Below are 21069 nucleotides of genomic sequence, written 5' to 3'. Positions count from 1 at the left end.
TTTGTTAGCTGTCTCGAAATTTTCGAAAGGCCTCAGCACTTCATAAGGTTTAACAGTTACCATTGGGTAAATTTTGATTTAGTTCAACCATTGGTTATACTCAATGGTTATACCATTATACTCATACGGAATTTCTTACGGAAATTCTAAAGTTCTAAGTGGCAACACTGATTTTAACACAATTTACATTTAGGTGTTGTGAATTGTGATTGTATATTTGTAAACATTGCATATACATCGTTTTCAAACTTCATCAGCAGGAAAAGGAAAGATGTGCTCGAGAAAATACCTTTCTTGCAAGCTTTACGACAACATTTGTTGTATGTGGGAGGCAAGACAGTTGTGCGACGTTGAAATCATGGGTCGCGATGGATATTCGATCGAAGCCCATCGTTTAATACTGTCTGCCATCAGCCCTTACTTTCGAGGTATGTTTACAGCGGACCTGTGGGAAAGTACACAAAAAGTTGTGAAACTGGAAAGCATTGATGGGGACACAATTGCTTCTCTTGTGCGGTTTGCTTACTCTTCAAAACTTGATGTTAGTAGTAGCAACGTAGAATGCCTGTTGACTGCTTCAAGTCTACTTCAAATTAAAGAAGTGGAAAAAATATGTTGTGATTATTTGCAAGAGCAATTACACACTTCAAATTGTCTTGGTATCTGGGCCCTAGCTGAACACCAGAACTGTCGCGAGCTTGCTGCATTTTCCTTCAAATTCATCTTGAAAAATTTTCCAAGTATTTATCAAGACGACGAATTTCCTTGTCTGTCATTGAATCAGGTTAAAACGATTCTCAGGGATCCAAATTTATCAATAAACTCAGAAGAAGAAGTTTTCAAAGCCTGCTTAAAATGGATTGGATCAACTGGTACAAGAGAAGTCTGCCTTCCGGATCTCTTGGATTGTGTTTGCTTGGGCTCATTGACAGCTGATTACCTCAGAAATTCTGTTTTGAAAAACAAGTTAATATGCAACAATTTAGTCTGTAATGAAAAAGCTCAAAAAGCCTTGAGATTTTCATTTGCTCCTCTATCTGAGAAACAGAAAAGCTCATTTGTTTTGCAGAATTCCACGAGGGTTGCAGATGGCTATAGAGACCAGCTGCTCACGATTGGAGGATTAAATGGTACCAATGCTGTAAATGCAGTAGAATTATATAATATGTACACAGACTCATGGGAATCTGCAGCAGATATGCCATGTGAGCGATATGGAATAGGTGTTGCTAAGTTACGAGGCATGATCTATTGTTTGGGAGGTTACACTTCCGGTGTATTTTTAGACGTCTGTGAAGGTTACAATACAGAAATGAATATTTGGCAAAGCATGTGTCGTATGTCGAGGCCACGAAAGTACCTCGCTGCATCCCAATCACACAACAGGATTTTTGCCATTTGAGGAACCGACGGGATTGTCAGGCAAAAATCAGTTGAAAGCTTTGATCCATGTAAGAATGAGTGGAGTTGCTGTGCACCAATGGCAACGCCCAGAATGTATCTTGGTACGGCGAGCATTGGTGGTTTAATTTATGCTGTTGGTGGTCATGATGGCGTCAGACGACTAGAAAGTGTTGAATGCTACGACGTCAGCAAAGATTGCTGGGTACCAGTGAAATCAATGGGTATGCTTTAAAAATAAATTTGATCACATGTCAGTTCGAATGCTATGGACTTGTTGATTGAAATATTCTTTATATTCCTCGTCGATCGCGTTAGGGAATGAGAGATCAGTGGCAGGTGTCACAACAATGGACAACGTTCTGTACTTCGCGGGGGGTTTTGACGGTGTTAAGCATTGTAAGGATGCATGCATGTATGATCCGCGGGAAAACAAGTGGACAGCAATTGCTGACATGAACGTGCCCAGGTATTTCTAAATAAAACTTCTTTGAAATATAAGGAAATACATAGAAAGCTCAACAAAACGTTTTATGATGTGCTTTAAAATACATCCTGATGTTTTAAAAGATGTTGCCATTAGTCTTCAATAGGTATAAGAATATTTTATAATACCCATTGGTAGAGAAGAATATATTAAAAGTGAATGGTTTGAGCTCGGAATTATCGTTAAGAGTTGGTAAATGTAGATCGCATTGGTTAGTAGAGTCCTGAGAAGGACTGTTGGTGTTGATGTTGACTGATGTTTTGACGAACTTAGCGGCAGTCATCTTCTGACTCTGAATTAATTATTTAAAGCTAAAGTTACTTCGTACACCATAATCGCCTCAGTGTTCTATTTCATAGGTCAGCTTTGTGTTTGGTCGCAATGAAAAGTCGACTGTATGCACTTGGTGGTTTTAACGGTCAGTTCCTTCAATCAGTTGAAACGTACGATGCCAGAGCGAATATTTGGGAACCTGCAGTCGACATGATCATAAGCAGAGCTCATTTTGGGGCATCTGTGTTCTGATTTCTTCACGTAGCTTCATTTCATGTACATATCAGATAGAAACTGAGGTTGTACTTTCATTTTATATAACTTCATATAATGGTCTAGCCACAAACAAAATATTTTCTCGAATGAATGAATCGGGTCAAAAACGTTTTAATCCCGCATTAAAATGCTTTCAAAATTCATTATCATGACTAAGCTCTCGGTATGTGAGATTACAAAAATAACGTTCGTAAAAACATTGATGTCCATGTTAGTGTGCCAATTGATTGGTAAATTTTGTAATTTTATTCCAAGAAAAGCACGCCCCTCGTGGAGATCAACCTCGGTTGACGGAGGCCAGCATGTCAAATAAAGATTTTCATTCATTCATTCATGCCACGAAGTAAATATAAAGATGATAATGCTGACAGATAAAAAATTAATAATAGCAGACTCATTTATTCATGTCACGTTTTGCTTGGGGATTAACAGGCCATGTCACAATTTCTAGAAGAGGATGAGGATCGTGTTCCGTGTAACTATTGAATAAGTTTCCTTTTTTGCATACAGCTGAATGAATTTTTCATCAAAAAAGCAAATAATGTCGTATTTCAAGGCGTAACAATCCAAAAAGGTTTGAGTTTTTATCATCCGTTGAAATGGTTGTTCTGAATACCTAAGATACCTTTATCTACGTTACCATCATCTTACCCACAATATCATCATCTTACCCACGTTACCATCATCTTACCCACGTTACCATCATCTTACCCACGATACCATCATCTTACCCACGATACCATCATCTTACCCACGATACCATCATCTTACCCACGTTACCATAATCTTACCCACGTTACCATCATCTTACCCACGTTACCATCATCTGACCCACGTTACCAACATGTCTTACGTTACCATCACCATGTTACCATCATCCATTACCATCATCTCCATTACCATCATCTTACCATCATCTTACCCATTACCATCATCTTACCATTACCATCATCCATCCATTCCATCCATTCCCCATCCATCTTACCATCATCCACGTTACCATCATCTTACCCACGTTACCATCATCTGACCCACGTTACGTTACCTTACCATTCCATCATCTGACCCACGTTACCATCATCTTACCCACGTTACCATCATCTTACCCACGATACCATCATCTTACCTAATATACCATCATCTTACCCACGTTACCATCATCTTACCCACGTTACCATTATATGACCCACGTTGCCATCACCTTACCCACGTTACCATTATCTTACCCACGTCATCATCACCTTACCCACGTTACCATCATCTTACCTACGCTAATACCACCTCACTCACGTTACCATCACCTCATCCACGTTGGCATCACCTCACCAACACGTCATATTACTTTACTCAGCATACCATTACCTTATTGAACAGTACGAGTTATCATTGTATCATTATGTTAACAACATTACCGATGATCCTCATACCACCTCACTTACGTTACCATCGTCTCATTCACGCTACCAATATTTTCATGCAATACTCGTTAAAGTTAATGCCGCAGTTTGCAAGTGACAAAATTTCGTTTGGGTACCAAACCAGTTCTCCAAACGAGCAACTCACGAAACAAAAACAAAGTCGACACAAACATTGACACTCTGGTTAATGTTGTTTAACCTAAATGAGTATTTTTCCCTATTTGACTGTGTACATGGTTTTAGTAATCTAAGAGGAAAGAGGAAATATGTACGTTTTCACGCAAGAAACCATTAAAAATATTCAAAGTTAGAACTAAAGCGTTATCCTGATAACATTTTCCATCCATTCTTGTAGTATTTTCGATCGTGACCTCTCTTAACTCCATCCTAGGAAGGAATATCAAATAACATAACGCCAGCCCATTCTTTTACTCGCTCAGCATGGAAATGGTAAGAGATACAGAAACCACAAACGCATTCAAACAACAGGCGCCAGAACGAATAGAAATGCAGCGAAATACGAGTTAAGTAGCGTTGCTACAAGCTTGTTTTAGTTCCTGCAATTTCTTTATGTTCCTGAAAGCTTTCTACATATGAAAATTTATTTGCTGGCGTCATCATTCAAGTGCTTGGTGTCGTTTTGATTAGAAAAGCTTGTGCGCGCGCAAGGACGCTATTGAAGGATAGAAATGCGTGGTTGTATTTGGCACATATTGATTTGGCCGATCTGTGACTGAACCAACTTCTGACAACTAAAACCACGACGAATAAAACTTATAATCCCATTTCCTTTTTTGTAATTATTCTTTAATAAGAGCAAACATTTCAAATGACACAGCAAGAGAATTTGACGAGGATTACTTAGCAGGTGCTCCTTCGTTAATCAATTCCTACATGCGAATAAAAAGAACAGACCGAGATGGAAGTCAGATCTCCAACTTAGAGACCGCTGTTGTAGATATGCTTTTAACTCTAACCACAACAGGAAACTTCGTCACCATTAAAAAGTGATTTTAATCACTCAGTGTAAAATTACTCCGATGTTTTCATGGCTAAGCGAACTCAAACGTAGCTCGCAGTTTATGACAACTTCCACTCAGCTGGCGTAAAAGGAGAGATGCATTATTTCGCCACGTGAATTCTGTTATCGTTAGTACGTTGCTTAGTTTACTAATGATAATTCGTGTTTCAAATGGATAATAATTGGCCCTTTCGGCTACGGATATGTGCTCGCCTTGACAAGTTCCTCACTTTTGGAAAATTGATGTTGTTCGTACAATCAAGTGCTCTCTTGACACTTCATCCTATCACAGTTGGATAGAAGCTAAAGGCGGACTCATTTTCTTTTGAAGATTCTTAATCAATGTTGTGTTCATAGAAAGGAGACAAACTCGTTGATATCTATTCAGTTAGCGCGATTATTCCCTGACTTAGAATTCCCGGCTCGAAAGCCTCGCCATATTTTTTGGATTTTGTATATTCGTTTGTTATTGCGATAAGGAATGGAATGTGCTTGTATAAAAAAATACTCTATTCTATAATTATATCAGCTGTATTTTGCATATTTCTAACAACCAGTTTGACGCACTGTTTTGACATCGCATTAATTCCATGGTGCTTTAAATTATGAGAAAAAATTAGACATTGCTAAACATTTTCTGTAAATTTTTTAGTTCCAATACCGCACCGACAAACACTTCTGTGACGTAGGCATCCTGGATGAATAAAATAATAATAATAACAATGATATTTATAATCTATCCTAAGGGGTATCAAAGCTCGTTAAAACGAAATTATATTCCACGTTAATTTGTAAATTCTCAAAGAGACCAACACATGTTAAGTATAAGTAAAGAAAGTACCAGAAGTCTACTCAACTAGTTTGTGAGATTTTTTTGCGGCTAAGTAAAGAATGAACATTAAGCAGTTAGCGGTGAAAATCCTATTTGCAGTGAGCTTGAAGTTATTCACTTTCAATAAAGAGGCCAGTGCATGAAGGTAATGTAAAACCTATCTCAAATGACAGCCTCCGAGGCACCACCACAAATGGAGGTAAGATACGAAAATGTCTTTCGAATGTTGATGAAAATGGGACTTTTTCTCAATGGCTATATTATTTCTCATTTGCTTATACCAGCATTAAAATTGGTCGTTGTTTTGAAAGCAAACGATTGACAACACCACGGATCTGCTTGATGTAACAAAAACGCGTTGCATAATCTAGAGCGAGAGGTTTTACGTGGGCACCCACCTGCCCCCATTTTGAATTAAATAGAACGTGGGTTCTAAATGTTTAAAGTTAAGTCTCCAAATTTGTATTTATTGTCAAAGATACAAGTATGTCTATAAATCATTAGATAATGGGCCACATTGTGAATAGATAACAAACCACAAACTCGACAAACATTTCATCATTATATAATTAGCTTAACTGAAACAGCATTGAAACTCTTAAAGTAAACCACAATTTTCACTCATTTTTTTACTTTGCTCGCTGGTAACACACGTCAGTGCCACGTCACGCTTATTGTCAATGCATCAACATGAACATAAACCTAATGAACGAATGCATTGGGATATAACGACTTAACGTAGCCAAGAGATTGCCATTCGGTAATTACTCGAGAACATTCACATATTCAAGACTTTATCGCCTCATTTATAGATGCATGGATCATATTTGGTAAAACAAGTCGGCACAAACACTCTGTAATATTTGCTTATCGTTTCAACATCCATTCACCAATTTGCAAATGTCTGTGCGGAGGGAAACTCGTGTCGTTGTGAACGTATACCATTCGCCTTGCTATCTATAAAATCTTGTTTGATCAGTTAACGCAGGAGATAGTGGGCATTTCCTTCTATTCGTGGCGCCATCGCGGCGCTGGACAATAAAAGTACTTGAATATTTTAGAGCGCGTGCGTGTGTGCGCTTGTGTACTGAATGTACACATTATCAAACGAAAGCAAGTTTTCCACCTAATCAACAGATGTATCTACGTAATTATATTTTACAGATTTCGTAATGAAGAGATTAGAAGCATGTTGCTCTTTGGTGTTTAAAACATAAAATCAGATTTCTATAATTCGTGCATAGGAAGAACCTCTTGATTTATCGCAAGATGTAATAACAGGAGACGTCGCATACTATGCAAAGTAGGTCAGCGCTTCAATGCGCGCGCAACATATTCATGCAATCAACGATTGAAGGTATTTGTAGTCCGGAACATATTCCGGAAAGAGCTGTATGAAATGCACTATTCGATTATTTTGAACATGTCAACACCTTTTAATACGCAAACAGTTCACTTGCATTGCCATATAAATAGCTAGAGCAAGCGCTCGAGGAAAGACTCTTTCGCATAACAGCGTTACGAAAACCCATCTGTTCCAGGGGTGGATACGCTTAAACTAATCTTCCAAAAACGGTAGGTGTTAAGTTTACAATTTTATATTCTATTCATTAATAGTTTATAATTCTTTGTTTCGCAATGTCTGACGATGGTTTAGTTTAGAGTAAGTTGAAAAATATACCAGTGGGAAAAAATTTTGTGCATTTCTATACCGAGCTGCCAAGCATGAACTACCTTTTCATGTAAAATACTGCTACTCGGCCGTTGCTCATGGCACAGCCAAATTATGATACGGCTTACTTCCCGGAGCCGGTTGCCTGGCCAAGTCAATTCGAAATCGAATAATTTTATGAAAAAGTTCACATGTTAAAATGGCAGGCAAATCGCATGGTAGCATTACCATTGTCAAAACATTTTAATGTAACTTAACACCATTTCTTACGCTGGTAGCCTTTTTTCACTCGACTTAGATCAGCTTCATACTTGAGCGCAAACGAAGGCGCATCTAAATTCAACGCAGTACGGGATATATTTTGTGTATCAACAAAAAACCCTTTTAGTATAATTTAAAATGAGGAAAACTGCAGTAAACACGCAAATGAAAAGGAATTTTGCGGTTCCAAGCATCAGTATGATCAATCACCATTATTGTACCATTTATATTTTGTAAATCATACACGTTCTTTCATCTTCTAAATGCTTTACATGCAATTATACATATTTCTAAGTGTCATGACATGTGCGATTGTCATCATTTTCGTAGTTTATGATTTACGAAGCAAGAAATCTCCCCCCGAAAGAAGGAAAATCAATGTTGCGTGTTGCTGCGTTTAGCCTTGAAATAAGTTGAAATCTTTTCTAGCTAAAAAGTCCATGTCGTTACTACAATCGCTTGATCACTCAATGACATAGAGTTTCCTGTTTTGTCCATACATGTTACCACATGGGGTCTTATATGTAGTTACTGCGCTAACATCAACTAAGTTTTTTATTCGAGCCAATCAAAGACAACAGCAGTTATACCCGAGGCTGCGTTGCTTCTTAATTGCGCGGGCGGGATATGGGTTGAGCGATGTTCTTCAAACACAAACGCATTTCTGTTCTCAAAAACTCCCTTCGATTCCAAAGGAATCGTTCAGAACACAAACATATGTTCCTTTTCCTGTTGGAAATGTCACTATTAAGGAAGATGAAGATCTTAGAGGCGGGAAGCAAATAAAATCAGGAGTACCATATAGACAGACATAGTCCAGATTACGCAAGCACTCCATGTGTAAACTTGACTAGTGAAATACATTTTTGTTAATATTTCAGGTCGTACGAGCTGATATTAAATTTTGGAAAACGAAGATGAAAAAACTTGTCGTAATTATAATGTGCATAGCTCACATGAATTGTGCAAGACAATCTTCGGGTAGGTTATCTTAAAAAATGTTGGCAACTCTGATAAACATTTCTCTTTTAACAGAGCATATTGAGTCTCGAGTAGTACTTCAACGTGTTAAAAAAACGCGAAGGTTTGTCACGCACAAGTTGAAAATTTTATTAATCACTTGTATAAGAATTGTGTGGAAGCATATACTAAAACTTTTCTTCTTGAGCGTTCGATTAATGCGAAGCTTAAATTATGCGTACAGTCACGGCGAGCAAGGCATTTTGAGCGATCAGCGGCAGCTTCTATAAATTTACACTATGTTTGGCTAACTTATTTAAAGCTATAATATATATCAGAAAGTCTCTTTAACGACTACATAACAATGACATTCCCGAAGATTATTAGCATACTTTGCGCGAGTTCTTTCCGAAGTTAAGGAGATGTGCGTTCATCGTTTTTTTGTCGGTGGCTATATTTAGAACAGAAGATTGAATGCACAGGACAATAATCTAATAAAAAGATAAACGCTTGAAAGTTGTAAAGTGTGAAATATTCATTACCATTTTGTACTTCCCCGAGATGGAAAGCGTCATTCCGATATAAAAACAACACATATTAACATACTGTGAGTAATCCTTTACGTCAAAACACGTATAGATTTACATTTTTGACAAGACCGGCAACGCAAATGTTTCAACTGATGTAATTAGTCTTCGGTACAGTGCAAAAGCTAACGTAAATAAGCCGTTTGAGAATACCAATAATGCTTAAGCCTTTTCTACACAATGATTTTTTTATAGTTTTTGTGCTCGTTGGCCTCGAGGCACTTATACTAAAAGTAGAATTTTGTTGAATAACACCTATCAGTCTGCCACAACGTTCACTGTAAAAATTCGACTCTGCTAATCAGATAGAGAATCGTGAGTAGTTAGTTTTTAACGACGTGACGAATGACAAGTTTGAAAAGAGGTAAACTTCACAAACAGTTGGTAGCTTCGTGGTGCTTATGTAACTAACCAACAACATAGTATGACTGACCAAAAAACCAATATATTTCTGCGAATCACAAATCTTCTTGTATCTCTTGTAATTACTGAAATATTTGTTGCTGTTTTTTCCATGCAAAAAAAAGATGACAGTATTTTAGTTTTTCCTTCTGGATGTTCGCCTGAAAGGGTTAAGGTTAATTTTGCGCAATGTTTAATGGCTATCAGTGGCCGGCATAATGCTCACATAATTGAAACCAGCCAGTTTGTAGCAACTGATATCTATTTGTAATTTTGTTTCCTACTCTACTCGTTTTTTTGGGAAAGTCAGTTATAAGTTCGCCACTTAAAATGCATTCTTTGCTTTTGGGGGAGTTGAATATGGAATATTTACAATCAATAATTATCCATACGCTGTTATCAGTATCGCGTGAGAATTGTGAAAAAAAAATCCCACAAAAATGCCTAAAGTGTTTCACAAATTTACGTGTTTTGAAGCACATATAATCACGCAGGGCCATTACAGGCTTATTGTATAAAAATACAATGACGACAATACCAGAGCAATCACGTTTGCATTTTCAAATGCCACAACACATAATTTGCAATCAACAGTTGAAATATTATAAAGTGGATGAATGAGGATTAGTTTACCAAAAAATGTTCGCGAAAAATCTATTTTATCATAAACTCAGCTTGCATGACTAAATTTGTGATGGACAGAAGAAAACCACTTGATCCAATTCAAGTAAAAACTAAATCCTCTTAATGCTAAGGGTGCTTCACTTTCAAGCGAAGAGTCTTCAAGACTAAATTGACTACAAAGAATTCGAGCAATTTCTTTCAAGAAATCACTGCCATCTAATGACTGATGCATTTCTAACCAAACTACATTTCAGGGATGAAGTTAATTACTGTTTTAAATTGAGCTTGGGATAAATAAGGAACGCTTTAACTGTGAAGCATAAAAGATATTTTAATGGTACAGGGTTAGGGCAAGGTTTGATGGATTGAATGGCTTATGGGACAAATAAAGAACGCTTTAACACAGTGTAGCATGACAGAAAATTTAATGGTAAAGAGTTAAAGCAATGCTTGATGGATTGATTGAAGGCACAATAGATGATACTGTTATCAAAAGTTTGCTCTTTTCAGCTACTTCTACACAAATCTAGTAGCTATGTCGTTTGGATCATCAAAAACTGTATTTTTATGGCTAATCTTTGACGTGACTTTGAAACTTTCAACCAAAACCGTTTTAAGATAAAATATTCGCCAACCCCGGAGAGCACAAAGTTTTAAAATCTTTGGCTTGTCACGTGCTAAGACTTGCAGTCATAACTTAAGCTCGACACTCGTCTGCAAATCGTACGTATGCCACCAAATATTATCGATAAAATAGAGACTTTGTCGTGGTGACAAATCTGAAAATAGTTCTAAAGATAGCAAATACCATAGTGAATGTAAAAGTAATATAATAAGTTGATTGTTCTTAAAAGAACTGTTTCAAGTAAAGAGCACTTACCCGGTAGTTCTAAATTAAACGACACGATGCATTTCGGCAGACTACTCCTCAGGTGTTAAAATGCATCGTGTTATTTAATTTAGAACTAATGGGTAAGTGCTCTTTACTTAAAACAGTTCTTTTAAGAACTATCAACTTATTATATTACTTTTACCATTCACTATGGTATTTGCTATCTTTAGAACTATTTTCAAATATTATTGAGCAATCCATCAAATCAATTCTCTTTCCTTGGACGTTTGCAACATAAGCCAACATTCCTCTCTCAGCATGCGAGAGAGCAACGATGATTTATTGTACGGAACGCGTGTTTCAATGGAAGCGATGAAAGTTAAGCCATGCATCGACTTCAGTGATTTAGATATGTTTAATGCGGTATCATCAGGTTACAGTGCACTTGAGCTATCATCAAACCATCTGTTTTTTGCTTGTATAAATGAAGGTTAATGAGAACATACTTTTGCCACAGGAATTGGCTAAGTTTTGTTCTTTTGTGTTAGTGGTAATGTTTGTGCGAGGATTTACAGGTTAGAATGTTTTTCCAAAAAACATCAACCAGAAATTGTAAGTTTCCTTTTGGCTAACTTTTTAATCCACTAATTTCATGGCAATTACAAAAAACGTCACAGGACTATGTTTATGTAAACGATTAACTTCATTGTGGTTTGATTTGTTTACGTAATCGCGGGTTTTGCTTTTTTCTTAGGAAAATTGACTTAACAGGACTCAAAATTTAAAAAAATCGCGGCATAGCAGGAAGGACACGCGTCCTCGACACCCTGATCAACTAGTTTTTTATACCTTTTTACGATAATCAACAACAGCAGTGTTATTTGCCACGAAAGTTCTCGAAGTCGTATATCCAATTGATGAATGCACATTAAAGAAATACCTGATTAAGTGCCATCACAAGTGCGCTTGACAAAACTCGCAAAAGAAATAAACATCACGGTTGTACGCGCTGACAACGTGTTAAAAGGTTTGGAATGTCAACGCATCATGCGCGCGCAGCTTGAACAACACTAATGAAAAACCGCATCGATTGCTTCATCCGCAAAACGCATTTGTAGTAAAGGCAACTTGATGGAAAAAAACCGCACAAAAAAGGGAAGGCAAGCCTCATGGCAGGGGCGTATCAACTGCGTGCTTTTCATGTAAATTTTCAGTTTCCTTAATTATTCCATGAATTGTGAAAGTGTTATTCTTCAAAATCCAATTCTATGCTCCTAGCTTACATACTCGTTGATGAAAAATTGCCTCATGCAATTCAAAAAATATCACGTCGTTGCTCGGAAAAAATTTACAAAAGGAATTTATCAGCATAACTAAATGGAATCGTAATTTTGTATGAAAATTCGGGAAAATATCTATTTTTCTTTTCTTATTCAAACATTCCATCAACAAAGTTACATTACATGCACTTCATGCTCAGCAAAGAGTAGCTTAGGGTGTATCATGTAATGATTTACGTTTGGTTTGGGTTCACATTTTAGATAGGTTTGACTTAAATCGTGACCTAGCGTAGGTTTACACTATCTTATGTTTAGCTATATTATGGTTGAACCGACACAGGGCGACGAGAAACTTTATATTTAAGACAAGAGGGCCTTAGGTTTAGCTATTTTATGATTTAACCCGCCAAAATGAAAACTTTATTCTCGGCTATAATGACCAGTAATTTGCAACGTCTTTATGGTGAAAATGTAGTGTTGGATAATCTTGAATGTATTTATAAAAGACCCTTTTAATGTTGCAAACGTTATTCCAAAGCCATCGTCAGAGAATTAGAATTCAAGTTGAATTCTCTTTTTCATGTTTCGGAATTCGTGTTGCAAACTTCTTAAATTTTTCCAAGAGAATAGTTTATAAATTTAATGACGCCTTTCCTTATGTTAAAAATGCTTGTATAAAAAGTTTCAGTTTCCCGCGGTTGACCTAAGTGTTTGGCAAAGGCATTTTTTGTTTCTTTTAACTTCATCGTAAGATTTCTCTTTAATTTACAATGAAAAATTTGACTAGATTGTTGTTAAATGTTAATTGAATTGGAAAATGTGCATTAATGAGATACAAATAGCAAATCTTCGTGTGTCATCAACCATAAAGCAAATTCAAGACCATTTTCCTGAGAACGTTTACATTAGCCGGGCAAGCAAAACAGGAAAGATGGTTAATTATGATGGTATTGTTTTCATTGCTTTATCGACTAGCGGATGAAATATCTTATTCAAACTTCTTAATTACGACAAAGAAAAGAAAGGGAACAAATGCGGAAGATTAATTTCAACCGACAAGACGAGTATTCAATTTAAAGTATATAAGATCTAACGCAGGTAAATAACGATTTCCTGATTTCAGTCTGTATACACAAGGATTAAACAGTCTGAACAGCCCTATGTTGTGATTGATTCGAGCTTTTATTAGTTTCAGGACTTTTTGTTGAATAAACAACAAACCGATAAGCGACCCATGTCTTAAAAAATGTTAAAAGTGTTGTTCTTAGAATATCAAAATACTATTTTAAAATTACTGCAATTTTTTTCTAAAACACAACAAATTTTGCAATATTGGTCAATCCAAAGGTTGAAATTCAAAGTACAGACCCAAACGACTACGACACAAATTTGAAAATGCCAAAACTCAGTGGAATCTTCTAAGAGGAGTAGCTTATCTGCTTCAATGTGATGCATTTTTTATGATCATACATTAGTTAAAAAACATCAACAGGCCAAAGGTAGTGAGCATTAAGTACGTAGTCGGATTTACAGATGTCTTATGGGATAGCAAACGGCACATCTTGCATGCGAACGATATTGAACAAAATTTTTGCCTACATTCGATTTATGTTATTTCCACGAGATCAAGATATTCGAAATATTATCAGGTGGAATTTATAGGTAGTTAAAGTTCGGAATGCACATATAAAGAATTTAAATAAATACGCCCCATCGAGCGTTCCCATCGGCTTCATGATTCAGACTTGAGTATAAAGGTTTAGTAACAGTTAGAATTTTGAAAGAACAGTGAATCGCGACTGGTAGCTTTGTGAATTTAGACTTTAGAGAGCCCTCTGATGACATATCGTCTTTTCGTTACTTATTATCTTTGATTCAGTTTTTTGATGGAGGCCATTGTGATTCATTTTGACGGTCAGCGGTTCACTTCATTGCAGCAAGTCGATTCCGTAGGCCACACAGTGATTGAGCATGATGGCCATGGTAACAAGGAAAAAGACTTTACGAAAATAAGGAAGTTGTGTTCAACATGATTCATCCAACTCATTGTATATATTTCTTGTAGGATCGATCGTTGCTAGATTTAGGAGGAGTCGAGAGGCATATTATCTATTCAATTATCTATCGCTGTGCAGTCAATTGCATGAAACATCGACGTATTTAAGAGATGGAAATCATTTCATTAGCAACCATACAGTAACCTGGCTTTTTTTTCTTCTCCTTTAGGAATACCGACTAAACAAACGAGAGAGACAAGAACGTTACAGCCAATCTTTATAAATGAGCAAGTTGGGTCGGCAGTGACGCTGCATTGTCCAGTTCGAGCATCCATTGCCAAAATGTACCAGTATCTTAGACGAATTAAATCTGGAAGGGCTTTAGATTACAGCCGGCGAAAAATGGTATCGTTACTCGGCCTGAGGTATAGGTGGTTCAAGGATGGTAAAAGAATAAAACATCCTCGTTCTGCTTGGTTCATGAAATTTCACGAAGTGAAACTTCGTGACACAGGAGTATACACTTGTAAGGTTCTCATGGCTAAGCAAGAAAGAAGTAGAAGCTTTTTTTTGAAAGTGTTTCGTAAGTTTGTTTGTAGTTTAAGTGCTGCAGAAATAACAGAAAATATTTTGAAACGCAAAGACATATCTTTCTGGGCATATAAGGAGTAGATAGCAATTTCCACAAGCACAAACGAAGAAAGGGAACCAACGTGGTAACTGATACTGAAGATCTTAAAATCAGTTTACTGTTGTCATGCAAATTCAACCTTATTTCTTTGAAGTTTATAATCTTGAGCTTTAAAAACGTACGAATCACTTAATGGAGTTCATGACATTACACGTAGATAAATAAAAAGAATAGCAAAACATGTTCTGTCTAAATGAAGTTGATATAGAAAACAGTTTTCTGTGATGAATGCACTGGACTATATATATGTCTGTACACATATAATCGATAAAATGACAGGATATATAACTGCCTTAATCTTAATTTTCAAGGGCCTTTTTTCTTATGTACGTATGATTTTCTTTCACAGACAAATTAAGATATGGCCGACCGGTTGTCGAGTCCAGCACAAAGAACGTTTCCCTGAGAGTGGGGGAGAGCGCGACATTACGATGTGTTGGCAAAAACACACGGCATCGACCACAAATCAGCTGGGTGAAGTTAAACACACCAAACAACGAAAACAGAATTCGAGGAATTCAGATGAAACACAATGACATGAAGTCGAACGACTTTCTTCGTCAGGGAAAGGGCTTCAAAATTGTTTTTCCGAAGCAAAGGACTTCCAGAACCCACTCATCAATACAAACGAGAACGCGGCACGAAAAAAATGGCGATACGTACGTGTTTCATCTGACACTAGACAATCTGAAGGAGGAAAACTCAGGAGTATACGTGTGTATTTTGAAGAACAAATATGGCAGAAGTTATGCGAGTGCATCAGTAAAAGTTAAATCTTCTGAAGGTATAACAGTATGCAATCAATATAGTTGTTGGAATGTCAATTACATATTCAAACATTAAAAAGTTGTTTCTGAACGCTTTGTTTATATAAAAGTAAAATCTCCTAATTTAAGAAAACACTTTATGTTTATTTTTCGTTATGGTAACATGCAAGGCTCAATGACTTTTGCTTTTTGCCACTGTTCAAGATGTGTTCCTTGCCTTACCTTGACTTCACACGGCAGTTAGATATCTTGGGGGACTGGATTCTAAATCATGGGCTGCTTTTTGTAAATGAAGTATTGTGCTTAAACTTTCCAAAATAGACATACAGACACAGCAAGCAATGATTTTGTAGCTACCAATCCATCCCACTTTATCAATTTTTCAAGGATTCTACATGCATTTTATTTAAATTTTTCGTTAGGTGCAGCACCCTATCCCATCAATGAAAAACTGCGCAGGAATTTCATGGCAACACCGACACATAACACAATACGACTCAGATGCCATGCGACGGGAGCCAGCCCGCTGACATTTCAATGGTTCAAAGATGGCAAGAAATTTAAACGCAGACTGCTGGGTGAAAAAGTCAACTCCACGACACCCATTTTACGTATCCGAAATATACTTATTTCCGATTCGGGAGTGTACATGTGTCGTGTATCAAATAGATATGGTGTATACGAGCATAAGATCACGCTGAAAGTACTACGTAAGTCATCTTATGTGTTACTCATTGTTACGAATGTTGTTGCAATCGGTACTACACATTGTATTGTTGTTGCTCTTCAACCAACGCAATGCGATGTAGTACTTGAGAAATTAAAGATTTTGATTGTGCTTGCATTAGCCAGTGCAAACACGCAAAAACATCTTTTGTTTCTTTTATACAATAAAAACGATGAGAAACAGATAAAACTAAAACTAATGTTTTAATTTTTCCTCTAACATGTGTCATGATTGATTTGCAAATTCTCTCTGATTGATTTAGCTCAGACTGGTTTGCATAGGCTAAGCAAACTCAGCTATCGACCAATCAGCGCGTACGTCTTATTGTTTTATTTTGTCTACGTAATAAAGTATGACGTAAATTATCTACCGTGTTTACGTCTTGTAACACATTGCTACAAATTTTGTTGTAATCTGCGCATTGCCTTCTTGTTCTTCAACTTATGCAATGCGGTCATGCAACGCGTGACATCATTTGCTGATTGCATCAAAAAGTTTAGAATCTTACCTCGAAAACGCTTCATTCAAATAGAATCGTACCTTGAAAATCCTCCGTCGTAATGAATATATATCTTTAAAACCCGCCATCCAAATGTAAATAGAAAACCTTACCTTGAAAGCTTTTCAACCAAAAGGAAACATACTATTCAAAATTCTTCAGCCAAAAAATTTGATTAGCTTTCCCCGTTTTGTGATTGTTCTTCTTCGCTGCAATACAAATACACAAACGTTCAATAGCTGCGTCTAATGCAGCCAATTAACCGAAACAAAAAAATTTTAATGCAGCATATGTTTAACGTTCAACTTTAGGACTATTTTTTTTCACAATAGTCATAACTGCAAAAACGCGTTGATTCTTTTTGCAGAGCGCGTACCATCAGGACCAATACTTCTGGACAGCTATCCTAAGAACGTTACAGCTACATTAGGAAAGACTGCATCATTACAGTGTATCGAACTGATAAGCAATCCAATGCCAGATTACAGATGGTACAAATGGCATTTGGTGCCTTCGACATATCCATTATTGGATTTCAGCAACAGTTCGCTGTTCACCGTTATTTCTCCTATTCACTACACACCGATGCAGGTGAAAATTGGAACGAGCAGTCGCTACGGTGGAAAATTGACGATAAAAAACGTCACCGAAGATGATCTCGGATTGTACTCGTGCGTTCTTCGGAATCAATTCGGTATGGATTATGGAAGCGCGTTTTTAAGTGCAAATAAAAATGGTAAGAAGAGTTCTTAAGGAATTTTACTTTTTTCTTTAAAATAGCATTCCTTCATTTGCTTTGCTAAAAACTGATTCAGAGTTTGACGCATTCTTAAGAGTTATAAAATGTAAACCGCCTCAACTTATTTATAGATAAAAATTTTATAGCTAATTACCATGAGCTGCATGTGCTGAAGAAAACTGGAAAGTAGTAATATATGTCTAGTAATATCTATATTAGTATATCTTGTAGGGTATGTAGTAGTATATGTAGAGTATATGTAATAGTGTAGGTAGTAGTATATGTTGTAATATATCTAATAGTATATCTGATGTAATCTCCAGTAGTATATCTAGTAGTACATCTAATAGTACATCTACTAGTACATCTAGTAGTACTTGTATTAGTATATTCAGGGTAGAACCATTATATTTGAATAATGTAAGCGACTAAAAAAAAATTCGACTGAACATTTAAGATTACAATAAAATTTCAACTAGTGGGCAATGTGAACAGCGTGTGAATGTGCAAATGGTCCGTTTAAATCAACATAAATTCTTTTTTCACTCAACGAGTTTTTCTGCCAACATGACAAACAGTGAAAACACTCAATACATAGCAAAGACAAAAATTATTACTGCGTACGGACATTGTTTAGTATTGACTGCTATGTACGGACATTGTTTAGTATTGACTGCCATAAATGTTGATATTTTAGGTCCAAAATTTGATTCCAATGTTCAACACTTGTCTGTTATCGAAATACCACACACTGGGCCATTAAAGCTGGACTGCAAGGCAACAGGTGACCCAAAGCCATTAGTGAATTGGTTTAAGAATGGCAAGAGACTTAAGCAATCCGATAGAATGATTCTTTCGAATTATTGGTTGGTGCTTAACAATCTTAGACCCCAGGACTCGGGAAATTACACATGTAGTGTGCGCAACATTTGGGGATTAGTTAATCGAACGTTTGACGTTAGGATCAGAGGTAAAATAATAATTTTACGTACATGAAGTACATTGACAAACTAGCTTGTCTATATGTTATAACATTTTACTTGACTTCGTTAAATGATATAAAATACTTTGAACAATATCTACAGTCAGCTGTAAGCAAGCAACCAAAGACATTTATTACAGGGGCAGATTTTCTATGGCGGGTGGACAGGGGGGTGCGCACCACCACCACCAAACTCACAAGCAACCATTCAAAGCAAAATTCTTAAATGGTATTACGTACTGTACATGATAAATATAACAGTGTTAGAGGCTCTGAAATTGTACAGTAAGACTAAGTAAAAGTAGAAGTTCTCATTTTAAAAGCAATTATACATTTTATATCGGCACCATATACCAACTGAGTTACCACCATGTACATTTTCCTTGAAACATTAAAATTGAAATAAATTACTAAAGGCACATTTATTTACTGAAAAAACATATCAAATATTTTTAAAAAGGTATTAACACTTTCATTACTACGCAAGTTTCAATCATTTGTAAGCCCCTAAAAATCCACAAAAGCCAAAACCCCTTGAAACTTAAGCTAGGATAACGATGCACCCCCATTTGAAATTCTTCACCCCTCGTGTCAAATGAGCTTCGATCCGCCAGTAGTTTATTGCGCTATTTGAATATATCGTAGCAAAAATTTAAACTGCGCAAATCACTTATTTCCAGAATGGCTTTTCACAAGACCAATCATCGTCCCTTTGCAAGAAAAATCGTTACAACTCGGACAAAGACATGAAGTGAACTGTACGATTATTTCTGAAAAAGCGATCACCGCGAGCATTTCACGGAGCCTGGGACCTAATCATCGAAACCAAGAAATTCTAACACAGAAAGCGAGGCTGACTAAACTTGATAGGAACGTCTACAGATTAAGTTTCACTATAGAAAACCGACCATTAATGATACTGGTTTATACACATGTGAAGCTCGAAACGCAATTGGTATATCACAAAGAAAATTTAAAATTCGGGTGGGAGCATGAAAGATGCTTCTATAATCATGTGAACAGTCGAATACGTCATGTAGGTGTTTCTTAGAAGAAGCGCTGAATAAGTAGACGGAACGAACTCTTGGAGAAAACTTTTTGAAATATAGTTTACAATATAAGTAATTTGTAAATAAGTGTTTATACATATATATAAACGATTGAGCTACAGAATTCTGAATGTTTTTGTACTCTCTACTTATTATTTGAGTCAGGTTTGGATGAAATCGTAATATTTTAGAAGTATTTATGCCAAAAGTCGAACTGACTTATTTGTTGTTGTAGTTTGACTAAGTCCTTGGTAAGTTTCAAAGTTTCTACCCAAGTGTGCAAGGCCACTTATATTAATGCTGTAATATGATTGGTTTCTCTAGTCCCCTGATACAAATACTGTAGTTTGATTGGTTTATCCATGAGTTCTTTAACGAATGGAAAGTGACAAAGTCACTTTCTCATTTCTTTTTCGAGTAATGTAAATAATGTCGACCAGTTCATAATAAAATTCAAATATTTTTTCTTAGATCATATAAACCAAAATCTCCTTTGATTTGATGGTATTATATGTGTTCATATGTATACTGAAACCAAAAATTGCTTTTCCTTGTGTGAAGTTGAAAAGAAATTAATCAAAAATCTGAATACACGAAAGCTGTATATTATTTACGAAAGCTGTTCTTGTAGACTTTAAAATCATGCATCGTTTGATTTTGGTTGCCCGAGTAGGAGTTATGGTTGAAGTTTAAAGGATTATGCGTAAAAACACTAATCTGGCTAAGATAACAGGAGTCAGTGTGACTGAAATCAATTGCACATTTTTTAAAAAAAGACGACTTTTTCCGGAGGTTAAAGACTGCACTGCAAGACATGATTAGTTTAAAGTAGCGAACTGAGGTACATTTATGTAAGAAGGGGAGGGGAGGGGATTAAGCAGGGTATATTTGTAAGGGATTTTTTAAATTCGGAAAATGGGTTTGCATAAGCCAGTGCAAACATGAAAAACATCTTTTGTTTCTTTTGTAAAATAAAATAATGCGAAAAAGACAAATATTTTAATTTTTCCTCCAAAAATGCATTCATGATCGATTTACAAATTCTCTTTGACTGATTGATTGTTTTGATAGATTTGATTGGTTGAGCTCAGATGTGCTTTGCACAGGCTAATGAAAACACAGCTCCAGACCAATCAGAGTACGCGTTTCATTGTGTTTATTTTATAATACTTAATAGTGATTGGCGATACCGCTAGTATCGATTCGATACGATACCGATTACTTTTTCTTAAAAGTATCGAGGTATCGATTACTAAAGCGATTACTTTCTCAATTTCGAAAATAAACGTCTG

The 21069-nt window shown here is 36.3% G+C and overlaps 1 protein-coding gene and 1 pseudogene across 1 annotated transcript; both read left to right on the top strand.

Moving 5' to 3' along the window:
* Positions 1–219: 219 nt before the first annotated feature.
* LOC124443953 lies at positions 220–2634 on the top strand (annotated as a pseudogene).
* A 4442-nt stretch (positions 2635–7076) lies between these two features.
* On the top strand, positions 7077–20264 carry LOC124444525 (matrix-remodeling-associated protein 5-like). The gene is made up of 8 exons (XM_046995148.1): positions 7077–7283; positions 8523–8622; positions 14553–14906; positions 15364–15798; positions 16204–16491; positions 17375–17743; positions 18444–18716; positions 19409–20264. Exons 2-8 carry the CDS (start codon positions 8559–8561, stop codon positions 19777–19779), a joined length of 2154 nt encoding a protein of 717 aa, XP_046851104.1. The 5' UTR covers positions 7077–7283; positions 8523–8558; the 3' UTR covers positions 19780–20264.
* Positions 20265–21069: the final 805 nt, after the last annotated feature.

The sequence above is a fragment of the Xenia sp. Carnegie-2017 genome, unplaced genomic scaffold (genome assembly GCF_021976095.1).
Source record: "Xenia sp. Carnegie-2017 unplaced genomic scaffold, XeniaSp_v1 HiC_scaffold_21, whole genome shotgun sequence".
Classification (NCBI taxonomy): Eukaryota; Metazoa; Cnidaria; class Anthozoa; order Malacalcyonacea; family Xeniidae; genus Xenia; species Xenia sp. Carnegie-2017.
Note: the sequence above shows the minus strand (reverse complement) of the source record. Positions and strands in the feature narration are given on the sequence as shown.